The 24,829-nt window shown below is 40.6% G+C and overlaps 1 protein-coding gene across 3 annotated transcripts in view; it reads right to left on the reverse strand.

Annotated features, from left to right (window-relative positions):
* abcc10 (ATP-binding cassette, sub-family C (CFTR/MRP), member 10) overlaps positions 1-24,829 on the reverse strand; it is a 114,603-nt gene that overhangs the window by 35,941 nt on the left and 53,833 nt on the right. For all 3 annotated transcript variants that reach the window (XR_006957902.1, XM_047044313.1, XM_047044312.1), the window contains exons 10-12: positions 23,948-24,137; positions 725-802; positions 458-643 (exon numbers count right to left, since the gene is read on the reverse strand). Coding sequence is in view for 2 of the 3 variants with exons in the window: in XM_047044313.1 (XP_046900269.1) it covers positions 458-643; positions 725-802; positions 23,948-24,137 (454 nt within the window). In the remaining variant the exon portion in view is untranslated. The remainder of the gene's footprint in view (positions 1-457; positions 644-724; positions 803-23,947; positions 24,138-24,829) is intronic.

Here is a 24,829-nt window from a genome sequence, read left to right on the forward strand (position 1 = left end):
TGTGGTTACTCTGTACTGTTCCTGGTATATGCAGACTATTCCTTAACTCTGATCACTGCAATTTGGTTATACTTTACATTCTGTATAAAAGCATCTGCTGAATAAAAATTGTAATTGTAATATAAGTTGAGTTCTGTCTTAGTTTTCAGTTGACACATTGATGTGCTTGTCAGTATTGGTTCCTCCCTTACTTTTACACTCCCAAGAAGAAATTATGGTTCCCTGACTCACGCACTTAACGGCCACCCAAAAAAATGACTAAATACCTTTATAAACACAGCTTTAGCCAGCTACACCAATTATATAGCTTAGGTGGGCAGCTTGTATTCAAATGAAGTAAATCAACTTTTTACACCAGCATCAAGATGGAAGAGTAACATGACAACAATTTAATTGATGTGGAGACAAGGAACATTTAGGGAAATATTTTGTAATAAACAACAAGTGGGTACTGTACCTTGCATGAAAAGAAGGGACAAAAAGATGGAGAACACCAGAACTCCACCCACGGACCTCCAGTAGGTGTGGTAAACCTTCCAGGCCAGCCCACCCACCTGCTTCTGCTCATCCCCTGACAAGAAAGACTCCTCCTCCACACATAGGTCAGTGGATGGACACCGTTCCTCCTCTCGCTCAATACCATCTGATTGGATTACAAATCAGTAATGCATAGGTTTCGTAACATTCAATAAAAAGAATAAAAAACAATCCAGCTACTGTGTACTTTTTTCCTTTGCATTGCAGTCATTCTTTCGTGTCTTTGTCACTGCCTCCATCAAAGGAAGGATCTCTGCTGGTATGTCTGTTCAAAACCGAAAGGAAAGACATTTAGAAAAATATATTTGTAAATAATTCTAAAGTCTCTTCACTCTAATTAACACTAGAAGCGCAGAGCCAGTTTCCCTACTTATTGAGCAGTTAGGGGTCTGTGATAATAGTGGTAAAACTTTAAAGCTCCTTTGTTCATTAATAATGGACAGCCAGTGACTAGTTTAAGTAAGGTTTTGAGGTGCTGAAAGGTTTATGGGACGGTTTACTTTGGAGGATGGTTGGAGCATCTTTAGGGCATTCTATCTATACAATGGGGATGTTGCTTTTAAGGTTTTGAGGTGCTGAAAGGTTTATGGGACGGTTTACCTTGGAGGATGGTTGGAGCATCTTTATGGCATTCTATCTATACAATGGGGATGTTGCTTTTACAGGAAGGGGAGACAATAAAGTTGAATTCAAAGGATTGTAATGTATTGCTGATGACTTGGGGGGTTGTTTGAAGTAGATTGGTTTAATTACTTTTGAGCTAGCTGACCCTTCCAAAAGGGACAGTTTACCATTTGGGGTAGATGACTCCTTTAGCTTTATCACCTCCTGACCTGGAATGAGATGTGACATCAAAGGAGCCTGGGACACCTGGGGGGTATTCCAGGTAGCGGGTTTAGTGAAAACTTTTAGTTTGTTAACCCTGAAAAGAGGCATGCTCCGTGTTTTCCGTTCCAGAAAGAGAGGTAACAAAAACTTTTGGTCAGTGTCCATGGTAACTTACTCTGTGAACCTAACCTGCGCGCTAGCAGGTTTTCCATGACAAACTCTGCGTTTCTACCTATCCCCTCCCACTTTATGAGCCTGATAACGTTGGCAGACATGGGATATCCTTTCCTGGTTCCGCTGACCGATCTCAAACAAAATTTAATTTGCTTAGTTATACGCCGGGAGAGAATTTTAAGACTGCGATTCGATGTGCTTTAATTCCCTAGTAGGGTTGGGTACCGAAACCCGGTTCCATTATGGAACCCGTTCCTACGCAACCGGTAGGAATCGGACCGTATTAGAACACAAATTTCGGTTCCTAATTCCGGTTCCACTTTGTGTCTGAAATATTTCCCCTCTGTCGCTTCGAAAACGGACGTAAAAATATCACACTTTCTCTTTAGTTTACCGTTAGCTAGCTACCGTAAATGTAGGCTACTTTTAAAATGCCATATTTTCCCCGTGGGCTCACCAAAACAGATTAAAAAACTAAAAGCATATTAACCATTCAATGCACATGATCGCTAGTAAACATATTACACTTGCTCTGCTAGTCTATCGTTAGCTAGCTAGCTTTTAGTGCATTTAAAATGTCTAAAGCAAAGCGGTAGAAAGTGTGGTTCTATTTCACAGCCAAGGATTCCAACATTGCAAAATGCAACAAATGTTTCAAAACGATTATGTGCAAAGGGAGAAGCACGTCGAATTGATTGATACATGCAGCATAGATGTAAATTATGTTCTGTGTACTATTTCTTATGTTGTGCCAGGTGCTTGCGTTGTCTTGTCTAAAGAATTTCAGTGCCCAGTCTGACCTTGTGTTGTTCTGTGTACCTGACAATAAAAGACTTGAACTTGAACTTTTGTCTCACTAACGTTTAAAGCTAACGTTAAAATAAGACACATTAAGCACAGCCTTATGAGTTAGCTAATAATAATAACGCGACTAAACGAGACCAAATAACCTTATAACATTTCGTATCGTTTTTATTTTGTAAACTACATTTCGTCTCGTTTTTATTCGTCAATGATATTGCATATACATTTAATTATTATCATCGTCACATCACCAGCATTTATGCTGCGTCTTGTTTTCGTCACTGATAGTTTCGTTGACGACGACATTTAGTCATAATTTTCGTTGACGAAAGCAACACTAGAAGTACCACAAACAATTTCACCTTGGTGTGTCAAAATATTATTGAATTAGAGCAGTTTCAACATTGGCTGAATCTAACAATGCTTACCACAGGAGAAACAGTTTACTTTTTTAAACAGTAACTTAACATGACAATATTGAACATTGAGAATAGCTCAGTGGGCTGGGATGGTGACCTGTAAAAGGTAGTAGGTTGGAATCCAGCCATTATCTTTTGGCCTGTCATCATTTTGATTATCGGTTTAGTTAAACAGGATGACATTCTGAAATACCATGCACAATTTCACCTTGAAATGTCAACCGTTTCTTAACCTTTGTCCCAAAGCTGACCAAAGCTAATACTCTGCCCTTTCTATTCATACAGTCTCAACAGTTGGTGTGAAGGAGAGAGGCTAGAGAGAATGACTTTTAACCTTATGCTCATGACTTCAAATCCCGGTTCAGCCTATTGTTGTTGGCCAAACATGAAGTCGTTTAGCTCTCTTGTACTCTTAAGTATACATGTTTATAATATTTTGCAATTTTGCGGAGGAACCCGCATCGCTGCTTGCAGCTATTTTGGTGGCCAAGCCGCAAAGCGGTTTCTACCTTTTCTTACTATTATTAGGGGCCAACCAGCGAAGCTGCTGTGGCACCTATTGTTTTTGTTAGTTACATTATTATTATTATTAGGGTTCCTCCGGTAGGAGGGAACCTATTGTTTTTGTTAGTATTCCTATTATTATTATATTTCTCCGATAAATGGCCCAACAGCTCAAAAAGTCCTGGACCCGATTTTTTCCAATTTGGCCCAATTGGCTAGTGGCCCATGTGCGCCCATAGGTGGTGCTATAAAACACGCCCAAAGTCTACGTGATTTCCTCAGCACCCCGTTACTCCAAAATGCCTGAAAAATGCCTTAAGGACCCATAACGTCCGCCATGATAGATTTTGCTGTACTGTCCAAATTTGGTACAACCTTTAAAACCCTTCTTCTCATAAACCTTAGACCCAATCGACTTGAAATTTGTTCCAGATGTGTAACATACATGCCTTTACATAGGATGACATGGAATAAGAAATGCAATACAAAATGGCTGAAAGAAGTGTATTTATGTGAGTGCATTTATTTAAGTGTCCACATTGCCTCAATATCTTTGTGTTAATAAATCAAATATAATTTTGACTGATTGTTTTTCAAACCTAATAGGGTTCAAGACGACATCCCTCTGAAGTACCATAAACAATTTCACCTTGGTATGTCAATATATGATTGAATTCAAGTGAATTGCTCCACAGCGCGCTCCAAAATCTCACAGACTCATCCTGCCCCTTGACACTAGGGTAACCACCTGTCCCGCTTTGCGTTGTGTCGCACATAATTTGCATCCCTTGTCCCGCACGTCGCATATTGAAAATGCTTTGCGATAGGATACAGCGCAAAGAGGGACAGGTGGTCAACCTACGTGACACATGCGCGAGCTTGGCGAGACGCACACACATCCTTTCTGGAAATGGTGTGCTGACCAAGCCCCCACCCTTGGTCTTTAGCTCCTGTTTCATTTAGCTTCCAATCGCAGCTCGCCGTTACGACTATAAATTATTTTTCGGCGGCCATTGTTGTTTTCAACTCAAATCGCCTGGTAGCCGTGTTGGAGGCAGCCACGTTCGGTAAGTCCTATTTTTACACATTTTAAGCTAGAATCAATGATTGGGTTCGTGAAAGTACACTACTCTTGAATTATGGTGAAGGTTTGAGCACTTTGAGACCTTTAGATCGTGAGTTTGAAGTGACGGAAAACCGAACTCGAAAAGTAGCTAGCTTTTCCCTCAGTGTAATTAGTGAATCATGTAGCTAGCATCTCGGCGAATTCATCAAAAAGATAAAGAAGGGCAGCTTTTAGGAGAACAAGCGATTCCCCACAGACCTGTCGGCTCAGAATTTTATGCGCCAGGGAGACCGCATAGGCTTAGCCATGTTTTGGTCGCATCATGTTCATAAGTTCACCATTTTACAGTTCGGTCGACACCAAAAATGTCGAGGAGGGCAGCCTTCAGGAGATGTGGGAATTGTGCTTTTAGCCAGATGCTCCGATTATTTTTGTGATTTGTGGAAAACTTTCAAGTGGAGTGAGACTGCGTCCCGGGGGTACATTGTTTTGACTTAGCCTCAGTGACAGACTCGGTTCGCTCACTCACTGGCAGTGTGTACACGATATTGTAGTTCACTAAATTTTACTCCTAAAACGTCAGGGAGGGCTGCTTTTTGTAGACAAGAGTCTGCTGAAGATAGCCAATATATAGGATCTTTCAAAACAAGCCTATTTCATTTGTCATTTTCCTGAGAAAGCGACCTACGTTAGCCAGGCTAGTTTCACTCGGTCAGCGTATTTAAAGGTCTCTGACAGTCAGAATCACTGTTTACAGGCAAAGGTCGAGTTGGTCTTTGGTCAGATGTGTATATCGACCAGTTTAGAGCTAAATACTCTTGCCAGAGCCTGGAATCGAGCCAAATGTTTGGAGTAACTTTGCATGGCCGGGTCACCATCAGTTCAACACATTTGGATTCAAGTTCAAGTAATGCCATTGCATTTCACAGTCCAAACTGTAGTTTATGTCAAGTGTAGATGTAAAAAGCTTCATTTTTCACAACTGACATGGATCCTTTCTTCACTTTTACAGGTCTGGAGGGTCATGCAGAGGCCTGCTCAGAGTTCAACAGAGGATGCTGAGAGAAAAACAGATCCCTTGCTGGACTACCCCCCTCTAGCTGGACAGCTTTTCTTCAGCCCTGACCCCAGGACAGCTTCATCGAGCTGGCCTGCCCTGACTACCTGCCTGCAGGCCCTGCTTGCTTCTGCCTGCCAGCCCTCCAGAGACAGACAGTCACCCCACAGACACAGTAGCTCTGCAGACTGCTTTTTTGAGGACATTGATGAAAAAAGACAAACCAGCATTTTTATCTTTAATGAAAGTCTAAATTCGTAATCCTTTCCATGTCCCAGCATGCCAAGCTGCTGACTTTTAGTGTCTTAAGTAATTAAACCAGTTCAAGTTATAGACTTTTGACCTGAATCCAATGATTAGTCATCTGAATAAAAACCACTCAAGAGAAGTACTGCTTCTTGGATGATTTGTGCTCCACATCAGTTCATCTCACACGATTGCCTTTCTTTCCATGGGATTCATGGAATTGCTAGTTGCTACATTGTGTAATAAAAAATATAATTTAGGACAGCAGTTCAATTTTTGTGTTATCCTTTCACATTACACACATTTAGTCAATGTTCTTAAACTCAACCGATTGTTGTCATTTTACCATACTGTTCATATTGAACAGACATCAGTGTTTGGGAAGATTACTGTATATTTCCACTTTTGATTTGTATTTCCATAGTAAATTTGGTCTTTAATTTCAATTGGAAGGGGTATTAAAAGGTCTTAAAAAGTCTTACATTGAACTTGTTTACACCTGTAGACACCCTGTGAAGCCCCACCCCCACCCCAGAGACAGTTGGTTACAGAGAGGTGCAGACATTAAGTTAAACATAGTTATGGCTTAAGAGTAGAGAAAAAATAGAGACTAAATGTGTAAATAAATGTTGAAACTTAGTTCTCTGAGTTGGTGCATGACAGTTTAGGCAAAGATTGTCTTTTAAACCTCTAGGTTTAAAAAAAATACAGATTTGATTGGAACTCTCTTTTATAAATGTAAAGTTGGATTTGACATTTAACAACCATTTAATTCATTAAGCAAGTTGTTTAACTCAAACAACCGTAACACAGTACATATGGTCTACAAAGCTGCAGTCAGATTTGGAGAAATTGTTAGCTTGGATGTTATCTTGCCATATACATGGGGTCTTGATGATGATGCGCACGCAGCTTCAAGGCAGAAAGACGCGTTACATTTCAGGAGACTCCGAGACCTTAGCGCGTCACTAGCATCTCGTCATATAACCCAGTCGGAGCACAGCTAGATCAGCGTCAGCGCTCTTGGGTACCCAGCATGCAGTGTAGCATGTCAAAAAACGCCCAAACTTGTGGAAAATAGTTTGGTTACAACAGCTATGCAAGGGATTTCAGTTGCTGCGTTCGTTCAGTTAGATAATAATAATCTTGTTGGTCACCCTGAGAGTGCATGTTGTGTGGTTTAATGGGAAGTGATAGTCGGCTAATGTACATCAATGTCCGCAAGGAGTTGATCGTGGGCTGTGCCATAAACCTTTTGCCAATGAGGCTATTCTTGATAGTAAGTTTACTGTGGTTCTGTAAAGCGGTCTTCAAGGCATCTTTGAGAAATTCTGGAAACAGTGTTGTGACCAATGTGTTTTGACTCTAAGAGGCAATTTTTGGTCGTCATCTAAACCTCATGCGTCCGCTACAGCATTTCTGCTTTGGCGTGACTTGCGCTGGGAGGGAGGTAAACGGCATGGATTGGGACAGTGTGCGGGCAGGGGTATTTTTATATAGGGTGAAATGGAATGAGAAATGTAATACAAAATGTATGAAATGGGTGTATTTATGTAAATGTCCACATTGCCTCAATATATTTGTGTCAATAAATCAAATATAATTTTGACTGATGGTTTTCAAACCTTATTGGGTTCAAGATGACATCACTCTGAAGTACCATCAACAATTTCACCTTCAATCATATCAAAATATGATTGAATTTGAGTAGCTTAAATTTTGGCTGAATCTAACAACTCTTACCACAGAAGAAACAGCTTACTTTTTTATACAGTAACTGAACATGACAATATTCAACACTGAGAATAGTTCAATGGACTGGGACAGTGACCGGCAAAGTATATGGTTGTAGGTTTGAATCCAGCAGCAGTCTTTTAGCCTGTCGTAAATTTGAATATCTGCTTAGTTGAACAGGATGACATCATTATGAAATACCGTGTGCAATTTCATGCAATTTCACTTTGATATGTCAACCGCTTCTTAACCTTTGTCCCAAAGCTGACCAAAGCTAATACTATGCCCTTTCTACTCATACATTGTCAACAGTTGGTGTGTAGCAGAGAGGATAGAGAGGCTGCCTTGTAACCTTATGCTCATGAGTTCAAATCCCCATTCAGCCTATTGTAGTTGGCCCAACATAAAGTCGTTTTGCTCTCTTGTTGTCTAACTCTTGACCTTCTACAATGTACATTTTTATAATATTTTGCCATTTTGCGGAGGAACCCGCATCGCTGTTTGCAGCTATATTTATTATTAGGGGCCAAGCAGCGAGGCACCTATTGTAATTGGTATTATTATTATTATAATTATAGGGGCCAAGCAGCGAAGCTGCAAGGCACCTATTGTTATTGTTAGTTTTTCTATTATTATTCTTCCGCCATGGGGTCCTATGGCAGGCCCTAGAAGCGCATGGTCGAAAGTTGTGAAATTTGGCACACATTGGGGACAGTCCCCTGGCCCAATTCACGAAGTTTCATGTCCCATACTTGGGCACTCTAGCACCACCAATGGGTCAAACTTGGACTTGTGTTTACACACGCAACTTTTGAACCGTATGACCCATTTTCAAAAATGAGGTACCATTGGATTCCCTGGACCAAGACGAGTTCAACACACCCTATGGGGTCAATTTCCGGTTATATAGATTTTCCGCTATTCCCGGTTTTATCAAAAAACTTTGAAAGCCTACTCCTCCTACAATTTTTGTCAAACCTTCAAAATTACCAGATATGCTCTTCAGAAGGTTCTAATCCAGTCAAAGGTATATTTATTTATTTATTATTATGACAGAAGTTACAGTTTCAAGTCTTCTGGTTAATCCTAGTGTAACTATCTATTATGTAAATTTTACAACATTTTGCCATTTTGAAGGAGGAATCCGCCATTGCTGCTTACAGCTATATTTTAAGCCTGTTATTGTATTAGTTTATAGTTCTTGCTAATTTAAATTAAGTTAACTGGTGATTTTCGTTGTTTGTATTCTTCACTTGCTAGCTAAATTGCACTTGAATAACGCACGTACATTTAAAGAATTTCATATTTTTTTTAAAGAGCCTTTCTTTTATGTGATCTCTTGTTTTCAAGAATCGGAATAGGAATTGTTTAAAAAGTACCAGTTCGGCATCGGAATCGTAAAAATCCAAACGATACCCAACCTTATACCCAAGTTAACGTTACCGTTTCCCGTCACAATCTGTAATTTATTTTAGCAACATTCTCAGCCCGTACATCGCTAATGTTACACATTGTGGACGTGCACTCAGAACCGGACAAATGCTTTTTGGCACTGAAATAAAGACAAATAATTAGGGTTCCTCCGGTAGGAGAACCCTATTGTTATTGGTGGTATTATTATTATGTTGGTGCAATGGGAGTCAATGGCAGCCCCTAGACCAGTACTGTAAAAAGTTGAGAAATTTGGCATGTTGAAATTGCAGCACATTAGTAACTACCATCCGAAACATGGGCCACTTTAGACAAAAGGTGGCGCTACAAGCCACGCCCCAATTTGCCAATTTTTTAAGTGATGCCAATTGCATTCCATTTGTCCCAAAATTCTGAAATACATTACATATGCCTTATTTCCCATGAGGAACAAAAAAGCCTCAAGAACCTATAACGGTCGCCATATTGGATTTTTCTGTACAATAAAGATTTGTCCAAAACTACAAAATTCTTCTCCTCATGGAGTAAGTCTGATCGACTTGATTCTGAGCCCTACATGTGTAAGATACATGTCTTTCTATAGTTTGGGAAGCAATAAGGGATATATTACAGAATTGCCAAATTATGAACATTTACTAAAACTTCATCTGTTGCACATATTTCATGTGTCCATAAATAAGTGCCACATTGACCTAGGGACTTGATCTGTTCCACACATGAGGAAGACACTGCAACATGTAGCAAAGGCAACTTAATTTTTAAAAAAAATGATTGAAATAAAGGAAATCTAATTTAACGCTAACGCTAAAATAATGCTTTAAACATCGCCGGTCAAAAATATTACTCTCATTCAATCACAAGTTCATATGAAGACTCTTAACAGTGTTTACATTTAGTCATTTAGCAGACGCTTTTATCCAGAGCGACTTACAGTAAGTACAGGGACATTCCCCCGAGGCAAGTAGGGTGAAGTGCCTTGCCCAAGGACACAACGTCATTTGGCACGGCCGGGAATGGATCTGGCAACCTTCAGATTACTAGCCCGATTCCCTCACCGTTCAGCCACCTGACTCTGTTTAGTACACACATCTGAGAAAAAGTTGAATGTAAGATGAAAAGTAAATTTATTGTGTATATTAGAAATATGCATGCTTGGCTAATTGGTAGGGCTTCTTCCAAATGAGATGTCTCATTCTCACAGACTCATCCTGCCCCTTGACACACGCGCGAGCTTGGCGAAACGCACACACCTCCAAAGTTTTTGGAAAAGGGTGGGCTGACCAAGCCCCCACCCTCACTCCTTGGTTTTTAGCATAGGCCCTTGTGGACCGTGGTGTAATTGCATTTCCGATTTTGTATGCAATGGTAAAAAGTTCTCAAAATCCTGAAACATTGTGGTATAGGCCCTCAGTAAGTACCAACCTACAAATGCCCCACCATTGCCCATAGCTGGCGCTACAAGCCCCAATTGTCCATTTTCATTTCTACCCCATTAGTCCAAAATGTCAAAAACTTGCTATACATGATTATTTATCATGGGAAACCATACAGTGGTGACTAGGGCTGTCAACGAATGTTCAAAATTCGAATATATATTCAAATAGTGGTTAAAAACTGAAATTTGAATGTGAAAATGTATATTCGAATGTAAACAAACAAAAAATAAACACAACCACGGCAGCGGCGCGTCTGTCTGTTTTGTGGGTGGGTAAGCTAGAGTTAGCTTACCATTCAACAACTAGCGACTTGAGGCTATCTCCATATTTACCACAGCACAGCTCGCTCGGAGCGTTCAATGTCGGTTCTATACTGTAAAACTGTTACACAAATTAATGTAATAATATTTGTTTCAATCACTGAATGAAGCCTGCCATATTTAGGACAAGAATCTCAACCTTAAATTGCTTGCACAAAACTCTTGATCAGGGGCCCGTTCTCTGTACGTCGCTTATTACATCCGAGATCAAATGACACATCCAAGATGACCTTATCTTGCTAATCATGATCTGGCTAATTCGGTTCTTCCAACACCCTTGTTGTTTATGATTAGTATAGCTGGATTGAGTTATGCATTGGTCTAAAGGGGGTATGTATCGATAGTAGAAACTAGGGATGCACCGATCTGACTTTTTCAGTCCCGATACCGATACCAATGCCTGGGCTTTGTGTATCTGTCGATACCCGATACCGATCCGATACCATTGTTGAATTAATAATAAACGATATACCTCCCACCTTATACCTTCCTTCCACCATGTGGAAAAGACTAAAGGCACCAGACTTTCCTAACTAAGACAAAATAACAGGTGTAATCTACTGCATCCTTATTTATTTGTTATTTAAAAAACAATTGTGCATTCAAAATGCTAAATAAAATTGTGCGTAGGGAGTCAGACGGCTGAGTAGGGAGTCAGACGGCTGAGCGGTGAGGGAGTCGGGCTAGTAATCAGAAGGTTGCCGGATCGATTCCCCGCTGTGCCAAATGACGTTGTGTCCTTGGGCAAGGCACTTCACCCTACTTGCCTCGGGGGGGAATGTCCCTGTACTTACTGTAAGACGCTCTGGATAAGAGCGTCTGCTAAATGACTAAATGTAAATGTAAAGTAAATGTAGCAGTAGAAACACAATAGTGTATTGGTCAAACATACAATAGTAATCAAACAGCAACCAAACATTGTAAACAATGTTTGTAAAAATATTTTACTTCTCATTTATTTGTAGTCGCTGGTGTGTAAACCATGGAAGTTTTTAGCTTAAAGCATTGCACCGTGCAGTGTACAGCTCATGTCCAACCACTGGACAGAAACTTAAAATTAACATGGAGTGAGCCAAAGAGTTGGCTGTGTGGAGATATTTCACGCTTGCAGCGCCAACTAGTTCGTCGGCTGTTTGCAATGTCTGCAAAGTAAATGTTTTGAGGGGTGGTGGTAGTACTACAAAGTACAATAATACCAATTTAATCAAGCACATCCAAAAGCACAATGCTAGGAGCACGCCAATTTCCTACAGCTCAACGACTCTACTATACTGTAGAATCTACAGTGTAGAACGAGTAGCGTTGCACATATGTGATCGTTTGAATGCGTGTCTCACAGCGCCCCCTCCCCCCCGTAAGGGGGTCAAAAATAAATAAATGTATTGCTTTTTACCGGACATCTTAGAAAGGCAGCAATGATTAATGCATCCATGGCGAGGATATCATAATAAAATATGACATTATTTTAAAAGTCAGAGGAATCGGGCCTGTCTACGTCCTGCAATGGGTTCGATCTTGCCATCTCTGACATCCCAAGCGCCGCCACTACCAACTACGCCAACGAAAAGCTAGATATCAGTTGATGCGGGTGGTCTCTTAGTTACCTGAGGAGTGAGTTTCACCGCTACACCGGCTACATCTATGAACTACTTGTTCTGAGCAGGTGTCGTCAGTGAACAGGCTGTAAAACTGTTGGTTAAGAGACTCACATAAAAAAACTGATGCTAATTATCTGTTTTTTTTTTTTTACAGCAGTCAAGTTGTCATTGTTTGTGTCATTTACATTTACATTTAGTCATTTAGCAGACGCTCTTATCCAGAGCGACTTACAGAGTGTCAAACAAGTTGTGAATTTGTTGCAACATTAAAACAGGAGATCATGACTCTGCTCAAAGTGATGCTATAGCTCCAGCGGTTTGCTTTGTAGGTGAACAAAACTTTCGGAAGACGTAGCAGAATCACGAAAAATTACAGGATATGCTTTTTTTCCATTGGTTGTTGCATTAAATCTTACCCAGATACAATGGTGCTATTTTCCGATTGGCTATTGTATAGACCCTTTCTTTTTTTGATTGGCTGATAAGTGGCAGGCTCGACTAAGTACTCCAGGGGAGACGCGCTTGACTGCCGGTTCCATAGTGAGAGTGGGGCGGCCAGAGGAATTTTGGTTTGGTGCAGCGGCTTATTAAATATATTATAAATATTTTTTTTCTGCGGGAGAAATACAATGTGTGGCGGGAGGGCGTGACAGAAGACCGAAATGAGTGACTGTCACTCTCAATGCGTGACACTTGAGAGCCCTGTTTTCCGATAGACAAAAACAATGCGACAAACGCTGTATGGCTTCAACATGTACTAATGAGAAGGCTAACAGGTAACACTAGCATGCTAGTAGCATTGCTTTGAGTAGTATGCTTGCTGTGGGCACCGTCGGAAATATTTAGAACTCAAGCATCTAAAGGTTGCATGGATTGGCCAGTGAATCGGACACATTTTCCGATCCCCAATCCAGTTATTTTGTCAATATCGGGGCCGATATCCGATCTTAGTATCGGATCGGTGCACCCCTAGTAGAAACCTTGATCAGCAACGCTGCTATTGGCTTCTCACATAAGTTTAGGGCTGCTCACCATGGCCAAAAAGAGCGCCCCGTGTTTTTCACAACAGAGCAAGAGCTTGCCCGAAGGCTACTCCAAATTGGAAGATTTAACCAAACTGCAAAGAACACCTCAAAGTCTGCAAAATCCAGGAGAAGGCTGGCAAAAAGTAGCAGACAAATTACATGTAGTGACCACGTTACTGTAGATGTTTTATCGTGTATTAATATTATTAAACAAATTAATGATGTAAATGTCACCCTAAAGAGAAAACCAATAGGCCATCTCTCAAAAAGTAGGCTATAGTAGCCTGTCTGGCTGTGCTAATTGGATCTATCTATCACGCAATGTGCGATTAATATTACATTCTAATTATTTGTGCACGTTCTGCAACAGGTTTTTGTCGTACAAAACGGACAAAACATAGCTGTGACAGACTTCCTTTATCACCTCTGCTTGTAAAGTATGGAGTTAGAAAGATGACAAAACTGAATTGGAATAAAGATCTGAAATATTTGTGTGTCGAATTTCATAAAACTGAAATATTTTGCTGTTAAATATATCATATCTGAATTATTTGTATGCCGAATAAAAAAAAACTTAAATATTTTGATCCACAAATACAAATTTCTGAAATTCAGATTGCGGGAATTCAGATTATTAAATGGTTATACAGCAATCTGAATTCTGCAGTCTGAATTTCAATGCCCTAATTTCCCGCAATATGAATTTCAGAAATGTGTATTTCTGGATCAAAATAATGCAAAATGTTCAAATTATTTGTAAATTTTACAAATAATTCAGATATGATATATTCAACAGAAAAATATAAAAAATTTATGAAATTTGACAAACAAATATTTCAGATCTTTCATCTTGAAATTCAGATACTTTTGTCAGCTTTGTAGCTCCATAGTAAAGCCGCAATCAAATCCTGTTTACATAAAATAAACCTGCTCCCGAGCAGGTTCAAGCTTAAAGACCTGTTGCTATGACAGCAAGTCCAGGATGAGCTTCGAAGAACCGAACAATCCAAGATCATAACAAATCGTCACCAATCAAATCCAGCTAACTGAGTAAGCGACGTACGGAGAACGGGCCCCAGAACTCAGCATTTGTTTATTGTTGTCGTACATTTTACACCGCTATGCGCAGAGAGTGCGATGGTGCGGGAGAGGGAGAGAGAGCGCGAGAGAAAGATGGTGACCCATACAGTCCGTCATGTACGGTGAACATTTTGAAAAACATACAAATATGTTCTTATGAACCATGACTACAATTGACTTAACATTTGGGATGTGTAGGCCACATATGTAGTTATGAGAGTTTGAGACCACAATAGCTATGGAAATGCATGTCTGGGTCAAGTCCATTTTTTAATGGTTTGCAATGTTGAGGAGGAACCCGCCATTGCTGCCTGCAGCTATATTTGAAATTGTATTTGGTCTTCTTCATTGCCTAAAAATAGAAATCCAACAACAAGTATTTTTATCGGTTATTATTCCTACAATTTACATGATTCACCTGAGACCATGTACCGTCCTGTAACTGGTGTTTCATCTATTTAAAGATTGTAGGGGGTCAATGTTGGCCAAACAACCGAAACTAATTCCCCTATGATTTGAAGGAAGATGGGAAACTGAACAATGTATTAACATTAACCATATAATGCCAATACCAAAGGGATTAGTTATTTGACTCTACGGGTTAAATCAGAGCAAGAATGGTCAAAGTAAGGTTAAAAAGAATAATCCTTTAATCATATTGCAAATGAATGAAATCAATAAAGGTTAACTCCTACCTACTCTACCATGATTATTGTAAACCAGAGATAGAAAGCAAGAGGTGAGGAAGGAGGACTAGGACAAGCCAGAGCAGAGGAGAAGGCCTCAGGAGATTAAGAATCCACAGAACAATGCTTCACAATTCCTTTTATACCCAAGAACAACCAATCACACCACAATCTTGAAACTTACATCAACATATGACTAGCAATGCTACAGTAAGTTACACAATGAGGTGTGAGAGGCATCAAGTTGAGACTCCATCCAGTAACTCCAAATTCTACCATATGAGAGGTTGGGGCATGTTGACACTTAAAGCCAAATTATACTACTCCGACTTTGTTACGGACAGACAGACAGACGGATTTGTTGAATTTATAGTACTCCGAAGGCTGTGGGTGCTGAAAACAATTCACCGCCTGAAAAGTAGGTGGAGCAACGCTGCCACATGACATCTTTGTGTGTGGAACCAATTGAGGACCAATCACAGCCAAGGGGTATCCGTAAAATGAGGGGCTCGGAGAGTGCGTTCCACATCGGAGAGGCCGTTCCTTGTGTCCGTCTCCGTGAAAACGGAGTAGTATATTTCCCAATACTGTCCTACCCCTACCCCTTACCCCTAGCCCTTAGTTTACCCCTAGCCCTCTAAACTGTAGTAGTGTTATGCACTGATATCATACGAATTTCGAATGGAGTTTAGTTAAAACTGTAGACATGCATGCAGTCTAAGACTGCAACAACGCGACTATTGTGTCGAGCGACTATTACGCCACTCAATAAGTCGCAGAGATGTTTGAGAAGGCCTATAAAACAAAAGAGAGACGTTATTGAGTAACGTTGGTCTAAAACACATGGGGAGCCAGAGAAATCAGTATGACCTAAGACATCCAAGGTGTGGGAGCATTTCACACTAAATACATCGAAAAAGTGTGTTAATTGACTGACGTAAAGTTAATTTTATATTCGACATTCGTTTCACATTCGGAAGACACTACTTTGCAACTCTTTCTCTCCCCTGTCCGAGGCAGAGGTCTCTGACCTAATTCTCTCTCATCGCCCCACCTCCTGTCCCCTTGATCCTATCCCCTCCCCTCTCTTTCAAACCTTCACCCCATCCATCATAACCTTTCTCCTCCATGTCCTAAACTCCTCTCTTACCTCCGGCACCTTTCCCTCAGCCTTCAAACAGGCCTGAGTTACCCCTCTACTCAAAAAACCCTCCCTTAACCCTGCCGTCCTCCAGAACTACAAACCGGTATCACTGTTACCCTTCTTTTCAAAAACTATTGAACGTACTGTATCTAACCAACTGTCAAACTTTCTCTCTCAGAACAACCTGCTTGACCCCAACCAATCGGGCTTCAAGACAGGCCACTCCACAGACACTGCGCTCCTTTCAGTGACCACTGCCCTCCAGTCTGCCAGAGTGGCTTCCAGATCATCCGTCATCATTCTGCTGGACCTTTCTGCAGTGTTTGATACGGTTAACCACCAGATCCTGCTCTCCAGACTTTCTGAGATGGGCATCACTGGCACTGCACTCCAGTGGATCTTATCCTACCTGTCGGGAAGATCCTACCAGGTCTCCTGGCGAGGCAAACTGTCAGGCCCTCGCCAGCTCTCCACTGGTGTCCCACAGGGCTCCGTCCTTGGACCCCTCCTCTTCTCTCTGTACACCACCTTACTTGGACCAATCATCAACTCCCATGGCTTCTCTTACCACTGCTACGCTGACGACACGCAGCTGTACCTGTCGTTCCCCCAGACTGATCCGGGGATCTCAGCTAGGATTGAGGCCTGCCTCACAGACATCTGCGCCTGGATGACCGAGCACCACCTCCAGCTGGACCTTGCCAAAACAGAACTTCTCATCATCCCGGCTAAACCCTCCATCTCCCACGATCTGTCAATCATCCTGGGATCTGCGACGGTGACCCCTTCATCCTCTGCCAGGAACCTTGGGGTTACCATGAATGATGAGCTCTCCCTCACGGCCCACATTGCTGCAGTCTCCTGGTCGTGTCGATTCACCCTCTACAACATCCGGAAGATCAGTAGATACCTGTCTGAGCACTCCACCCAGCTGCTAGTCCAAGCACTTGTCCTCTCAAAGTTGGACTACTGCAACTCGCTGCTCACTGGTCTCCCAGCATGTGCAACCCGCCCTCTTCAGAGGATTCAGAACGCAGCGGCCCGCCTGGTCTACAATCTACCCAGACGCTCCCATGTTACCCCGCTCCTCATCTCTCTCCACTGGCTACCCATCAACGCCCGTATCAGATTCAAAACACTGGTACAGACCTTCCGAGCAGTGAACGGGACTGCACCCGACTACATCTAGTCTGTCCTGCAACCTTACCCTTATCCTACGGACGGGTGAGGACCTACGGTCTTCTTCAGACAACCGCCTGGTGGTCCCACCGCTCAAGACCGCCCAGTCCCAACACAAGCTCTTCTCCTGCCTGGCCCCCCAATGGTGGAACCAGCTCCCCACCTCCATCAGGGACACCGACTGTCTCCCCACCTTCAAGAAAAGGCTCAAGACACACTTGTTCCGGGAGTACAACGGCACTTAGGAATGCTTGGCTAGACCTGATGTTTCTGTGAAATATTTTACTGTTGCTTGTTCTTCTACAGGTACAGTCTTGCACTTTTTGTGGTTCATGTTGTTTTAATTTGTAACTTTTTTCACAATGTATGTACGAAAACTACCCATACCATTTTAAAAACTGTACTTTTATCATATTTTTATGAATATAAAACCTCAAACAGACACCAGAGTATCTTAACAATGTCTGGTATACTTCCAAAGCCTTTACCTTTTCAATGAAGTTTCAAATAAAATGATAAAATATCACTAATCTTTGAAAATTGCTTAATCCTCGCAAATCTTAACTTCTATTTCTACAACCTTTCAATTTTCAAAAACGTTTTAAACAAAACTCAAATATATTGCTCATCTCTGAAAATAGCATTAAATCCACGCTAATATTAATAACTTTTTCAAAATTGTGTGCACATTCAGAAGATTTTTTGCACTGTGAATTTCACCTCAGTTCTGTTTTTGAATAAAGGGTTGGAAATTAATGCTTTTTAGTTTTTTTTTTATCCGATTCATCGATTAATTAAAAAAAGAATCAACAGATTTATCGATTCTTCAAATAATCGTTGCAGCCCTAATGCAGTCCATTCAAGGCTAATCAGAGAAATGCGGGATTGTTTTGCAAATCAGCAATGTAACGTTAGCGTAGCAAACTAGCGATTTTTAAAACTTTTCAATTAGGAACATGGTTGCAAATACATATGTACAGGACTGTGTAGAGCACAAAATATTTTTTTTATCAATTATTTTAGGCCAAAAATATTACATTTATGGGACTCCGGATGATCTGTCCGCCATTGTTGCAGGATTTACATACCCCTAGGTTTCAAGTAAGCTCCCGAAAACACTTGGTTTTAAGTGGTGTATACCCCTTCGTCTTAGCCCTATCCCTCGATCAAAAAGAGTATTGGGACACCACTTACTCTCACATGAACGCGCAAAATTGAGGACTAGGGGTATGGGGTAGGGGTAAGACAGGGTATTGGGATTCGGCCTTAGCCTTAAAAGATCAGCCTTAATTTTTCTGCCCTAAGTACACCATCTCTTGGTCAAAATAGAAATTCAACTATGAGTATTTATATAGGCTATTGTTCCTACAATCACTTGTGACCGTGCACCCTCCTGTAACCGGTGTTCCAGCAAATCTATTTCAAGATTAGCCTTTATTCTTCTGCCCTATGTAGGCCTACACCATATATTGGTCAGTTTTTGGCACTTTCTTCATGAGATGCAGTTTGTACAACTCATTTACTTGACGTAACTGGGAATACATGATTACAATAAATTCCACAGTTCCACATGCAGAATTCACCTGCCATTAAATGAACATCTCACTGTATACAGAATCCATGCTCTGTTCAACAGGATCAGAATGTGCAAAATATTTTTATCTTCATTATTCTCATAATGTCAGTGTGACTGACAATTCCACACAAGCCTGTAAATAAAAGTTCATGGGAAGAGAACTACCAGTAGCTACCATACATAGGTTTTTCTGTATCCATTTCTGCGGCAGCAGTCAAGGTCTCTTCGTCATCTTAATCATCATCATCCTGTGATGAACAGCATTCTGTTAGGGGTAACTGCTACTACAAGTTGAATAGGCACCAACTGATATTTACTTTGTGTCATGTCGAATATATATGATTAAAACCAAGGTGACGTAGAGGTTACAATCACAAGCTTATAGGCCTAAGAAAAATATGCCTTACCATGTTTTTATATTTAATATTACATTGAACATGCTATTTTAAGTCAACCACTTTTTTGCCTGTAACATTAACGGACAGTGGGGTCAAATGTTCAATGTATGGACTGGCTACTGTATTCAAATTTATGCATTGACTCGGCAGCAATCGTCTCCCACACCAATTGTCTCTACGCTGCTACAGCCGTATTGTTTTTTTCCGGAATATGTGCTCAGATTGACCATAAACACGTAATAAAACGTATATCTGAAGTTTGGTGAAGTAGGACAACTTTTTTTTGCAGGGTACCATGGTGGATCTTAGTATCGGAGCTCCACTGATGTTGGCTTTTAATAGTTCTCATGCCCGCGCTTAACTCAGAGTGGACGTACTCCGAGTTGACTTAAATTCAAATCAGCTTTTCTGGAACCGAAAAGTCGGAGTTTCCCATTTGAAAGTATATCAACTCAGAGTTCAGGGTTCACAGTTTGTTAAACCCGCTACCTGGAATACCCCCCTGGTCCTGAAGCTCTGTTGTTGTAACTGTCACTGTATTGTGATTGTTCTAGGATGACTAAATGTTATGAGTCTATATAAGACTTTTTTGAACGGGACCTCTCTCCCTAAAGATTGTAGCAATACATCCTCGTGTATGGACGGGTCACAGAGTACTCTGTTTCGTGCTGTAATATTCGAATAAATCATTTGTATTGTCTTACCAACCATCTCTGGAGGAGGGGAACCCTCTCTGAATTGCTCCTCCCAAGGTTTCTTCAATTTTTTTTTAAGAGTTTTTCTGGGAGTTTTTCCTTGTCTTCCTTGAGGGTTTAGGTTGGTTGAGGGGCAGTTCTATGGGCGTATGTGAAGCCCTCTGTGACATGCTTGCGTGTAAAAAGGGCTATACAAATACATTTGATTTGATTTGTATCAATCTGACAAATCAGTCTTCAGACAGGGACGTTGTTACTGACACATAATGATCGCTAGATGGTGCTTCTAGCACGGAGAAAAGGCGAGGTCGGAAAATGAACTTGCCTTTGTCAATCTGTCATAGTTTCCGCGTTGTTAGTCAGTGATTTTTTCATTGCAACTTTTTTGTCAAGCCCTTCAATAATTTAGCAAAATATAATTTATTGGCTTAAGGATGTCACACACGTTGCGGCTTAGACTGCAGTTGGTCTAAAGTATCCCGACAGAGACGGCCTATCTATTGCAACTGGCCCGACAGATCATTTAGAATAGCCAAGCTTACATTTTTTTCTAGAGGTGTTGAAATAATCAATGCATCGCGATGCGGACATGGACGATGCTCCATCGGTGCAGGGGCCGACCATAATTGATTATAACGCAATGATGTTGCTCGTTAATTTTCCGTCCGTGGCATAAACATTCATATGAAAAATAACCCTAACCCTAACCCATTCCATCTTGACCTATGATAGACTAGTCTCATATGGGTCTCATTTACCTGACGTCATTTGTTGCGATTCGCATACGTGCCACAGCAAAATGGCTGAGTGTAGTTGTGAGATCGTTCTTAAAAATGCTCCAAGCGTTTTAAAAGGTGAGATATGGAACTTCCTTTCGGATTTTACCAACAAGCTGGGAAGCAAATACTGGATACATTGCATGCGATATGCAAAGCCTGTCACACCAAAATTGAATACGTTGGGAACACTACCAAGTTTAGGAATCACGTTAGCCGTTTCCATCCTGAGTTGCTATCAACAACACCTGCCACGGAAAATGCAAACTCTGGGCCAGCAACTCCGAGGATGCAACTCTGTTTTCAATACTGCTAATAATGTTGTCGTTGTGTTCAGACTTTGTTAAATAATAAACATATAAATAATCTTACTACTTGTATTTTTGGATGAAAAGATAACTGTTGAAGCCAAAATGATTGACTTTTTTTTACTATGATTACTATGTTAACCTTTTGCCTTTATGAAATTGTTTTGAATTGTGCATGTTAGTCGGTCTTTAACCCTGTAAGACCCCTTGTTGTAAAATGACAGCGTCACCTTTAGCTCCTTAATTGCTAATTTCTTTATTTTGAAAGACCAAATTTATCCAATAGCATTGCAAGGCCTGTTCGTGACGCCAATTGTTAGATAATCTTCTGTCGGAGGATGGGACAGGGAAAGCGCCACAATGAAAAAGAGTTGACTTTGTTTGTTAAATCGAGCTGCTCGGATCAGGTTACCACGACAGGCAGAGTGGTTGGCATGAGTGAGTAACATGTCTCTCAGATGGACATTATATACATGAGCTGGACCATACAAATATAGTAACCACCAAAACATGTCCTTAAACAGTACACATTCCACAACTTAATGCACAGGGAAAATAACACACAGGTGATGTGGTCATAGCTCATCGTTTATTTTATATTTTCTGCATGTTGCCCTTTCCGCAGGTTAAAGTGCACATTCTCCAATCCATATGTGTATTGTCACTAGCCCGCTGTGTGACCTCTTGACCACAGCAAGAGACAACCTCACATATGTATAGAAAATCTGCATATCAGCGAGACAATAGGACCCATTGGTAATGTAAATGTGGTCGTTCCGAAAAAAAATCTTATTTGCAAATGTTTTTTTGATGAGCTTAAGGTGATGTTGAAATTTTCGGGTCTTACAGGGTTAAGCGTTGCATGTCGTCACAGCGTTTTGGTCAATAATTAATATAGAAATAAGTAATATAGAAAACTGTATTATGTTGAACTATACAGTATCTTAATGCATTCTGTCAAGTCAAATATCCTATATGTCTTTAATAGACAAATGTATTTGACGCATTGTGATGCATCGAGTCATCGAATCGAAGACATGATAATCGTAATCGAATCGAAAAGGGAAATCAGTGTCGATTCACACCTCTATTTTGTTCCCTTTACATCTACGGACAAAATATAATAAGTAAGCTAATCTTGGGTATTGCGGACAGTGTCAATAGAAAAAAGGTGTATAGAAAAGGTATAGACCTTTGATTGAGAAGGAGGAAGTCCTGTGCAAAGGGTGGCCGGCCGCATCGAGGAGTCACGAAGCCCTATAGTCTGTCCATGTCTCAATTATTATAAATTCTAAGTCTCCAAGAACGATCTGTTACACTATTGTGAATCCAATGATCAAAACCCCCGCCCATGCCGTCATCTACTTTTATTAGGCTTAAAGGAGTCATTGACTGCAAAACAGAGTTTACCTTGTCATAGTTGAATAACGACAGTTCGGTGGGTAAAATGGACATAAAGGTTAATCTCAAAGTCCATTGACACCTCTTTCCTATCTAAATATCACAATTTGAAACTGCTCTGTGAAACGAGCAGTTTCAAAAAATCAACATTTGTGACGTCACAAATGCTCCACCTTTTTTGGCTCTGGTCTGTACCTTTGTCATGCCCCAAAATTTGCTGTACGCTGCTCTGTGTACTTCCATGGAATTACAAAGAACAACGATTTTCAAGGATATTGAAAAGGACTACGGTCGTAAATGCAGGTGTTCCAGGCTGTACAGGGAATGCTGACACTTTTCAGAGTCTTCTCAAGGAACCAAACAGTCGACAGGCTGTGATGTTTGTCTATGAGAAGATCCCTGTGCGGTTTGACCCTCAATTACGCATTTGCTCGAACCATTCACCGAGGACAGTTTTGAAAATCTGGGACAATGTAAAGCAGGATTTGCTTTGAAGATGTCGCTGAAGAGGTGCTGTTCCGACCTTAGATTTAGTTTATTGACAATAGGACTAACGCGTTAATTCATGTTCCTGACTGTGTTTCATTCTAATAAATAACCCATGTTGTCATGTAAATCTACAATTCACGATGCATGTTTGTCCAGATCTTTGTCAGGTTATTTTTTATTTGTTGGCAAGTTAGCTGACTGCAGCTGAGTTGAATCACGATAGTTTGGTTGCTAAACTGTAAAGTTACTCACCCAGGTCTATCCTGTTTGCTTCAACAACAGAAGTGGAAACAACTAATGTTATCATTTCATTCTAATGTTACATATTTATTTCAAGTCTCCACCTTCGATATTTCAGTGAGTGCTGTTGGCCGTGTTGCGTCTTTGCTCTTTAGCTTCACTTGTTGTACACCAACCAATCAGCGCGCAGCTCATCTATATATTCATGAGCATACCATAAAAGGGAGAAAACCTCGTTTTATTCCAGGGCTATTTCACAGGGTGCATTAGGGCGAATAGAACAGCACCTGGGCCATTTTCAGCCCAACCAATTTTACATACCCTATTCAGAAATCTTAAGGAACAGTGTGAAATACCCTATAAAATCAGTAAATGACCCCTTTAACTTATTATATTTATATATGTATATGTTTATATAAGTATCAAAGTCATATAGGCTAATATGATTTGTTTCACACGTGTGAATGTATGCTAAAGACATTTATCCGCTTTACAAAACATACTTACATTTTACCATGTAAATGATTGTTCCCGCTATGTCATGACATAAGAATTGTGCTTAACAGTCTACACGCAAATGTAGTGAAGCACCTCATATAATTCCAGTGTTTCCTCTATGTTGATTTTGCCGTGGCGGCCCGCCATTGTATCGGTTCAGGCACAGTTTAAGCACTAATATAATTTTTAAAGTATCAATTTGGAAAAAAAATTACGATACCCAACCCAACAAATGACGCTGCTCGGCGCTTCTAGTGTTACGTGAAAATATGTGTCTATAGACATTAATAGATATTACCAATTTTTATAATGGTTCCTTTGTCCATAAGAATCACCATATCAGCTTTGTCCACAAACTCAATGCGGTGAGTGCAGAGGATTCTGGTCTTCCTTCGGAGTATTCCCAAAACACATTTCTCCATCAGGTGGTGGGCCACGTTAGTATCAACAGCTGCCAATGGATCGTCAAGGAGGTAGATGTCCTTCTCCTAGTGTGTTTAGAACAAACAATGAGAACATATATAATGTTTGGAATAACAAGCATGTTATTTAGTTTGTTGTTCTTTTATCTTGTTTCATTTGATTAAATTATTTAAAGGGGCGATTGATTGCAAAACCGATTTTACCTTGTCATAGTTGAAAAATGACAGTTTGGTGTGTAAAATAGACATACAGTGAACCTCAAAGTCCATTGAAACCTCTTTCCTATCAAATGTTCACTTCTCACTACTATTTTGAAACTGCAACTTCCAAACACTAGCTTTTGAAACAGTGCAGTTGCAGCATCAACTTTGTCACGCTCCAAAATGTGCATTTACCCCCCCCTCTGGTTTTCTGGTCCAGGAACATGAACGAAGGTCGCGTAGATCTCTGACACTTTTTTAGCTAGCTGCGCGCTGCTCTGTACTTCCACAGCTATTACAAATAAGAAAGTTAATACGTTTTCAAGATATTGAAAATGGAGTGCGGTAAATGCAATGTTCCGGGCTCTACCGGGAATCCTGACACTTTTCACCATCTTCCTAAAGAAAAAGACAATCGATGGGCATGGCTGATGTTTTCCTATGAGAAGATCCCTGTGTAGTTCGACACATTTATTCATTTGCTCGAACCATTTCACCAAAGACAGTTTTTAATGAAAACCTTGGACAATTTAAAGAAGGATTTGGTAAGCCGCTGT

Source organism: Hypomesus transpacificus, chromosome 21 (genome assembly GCF_021917145.1).
Source record: "Hypomesus transpacificus isolate Combined female chromosome 21, fHypTra1, whole genome shotgun sequence".
In the NCBI taxonomy this organism is placed as follows: Eukaryota; Metazoa; Chordata; class Actinopteri; order Osmeriformes; family Osmeridae; genus Hypomesus; species Hypomesus transpacificus.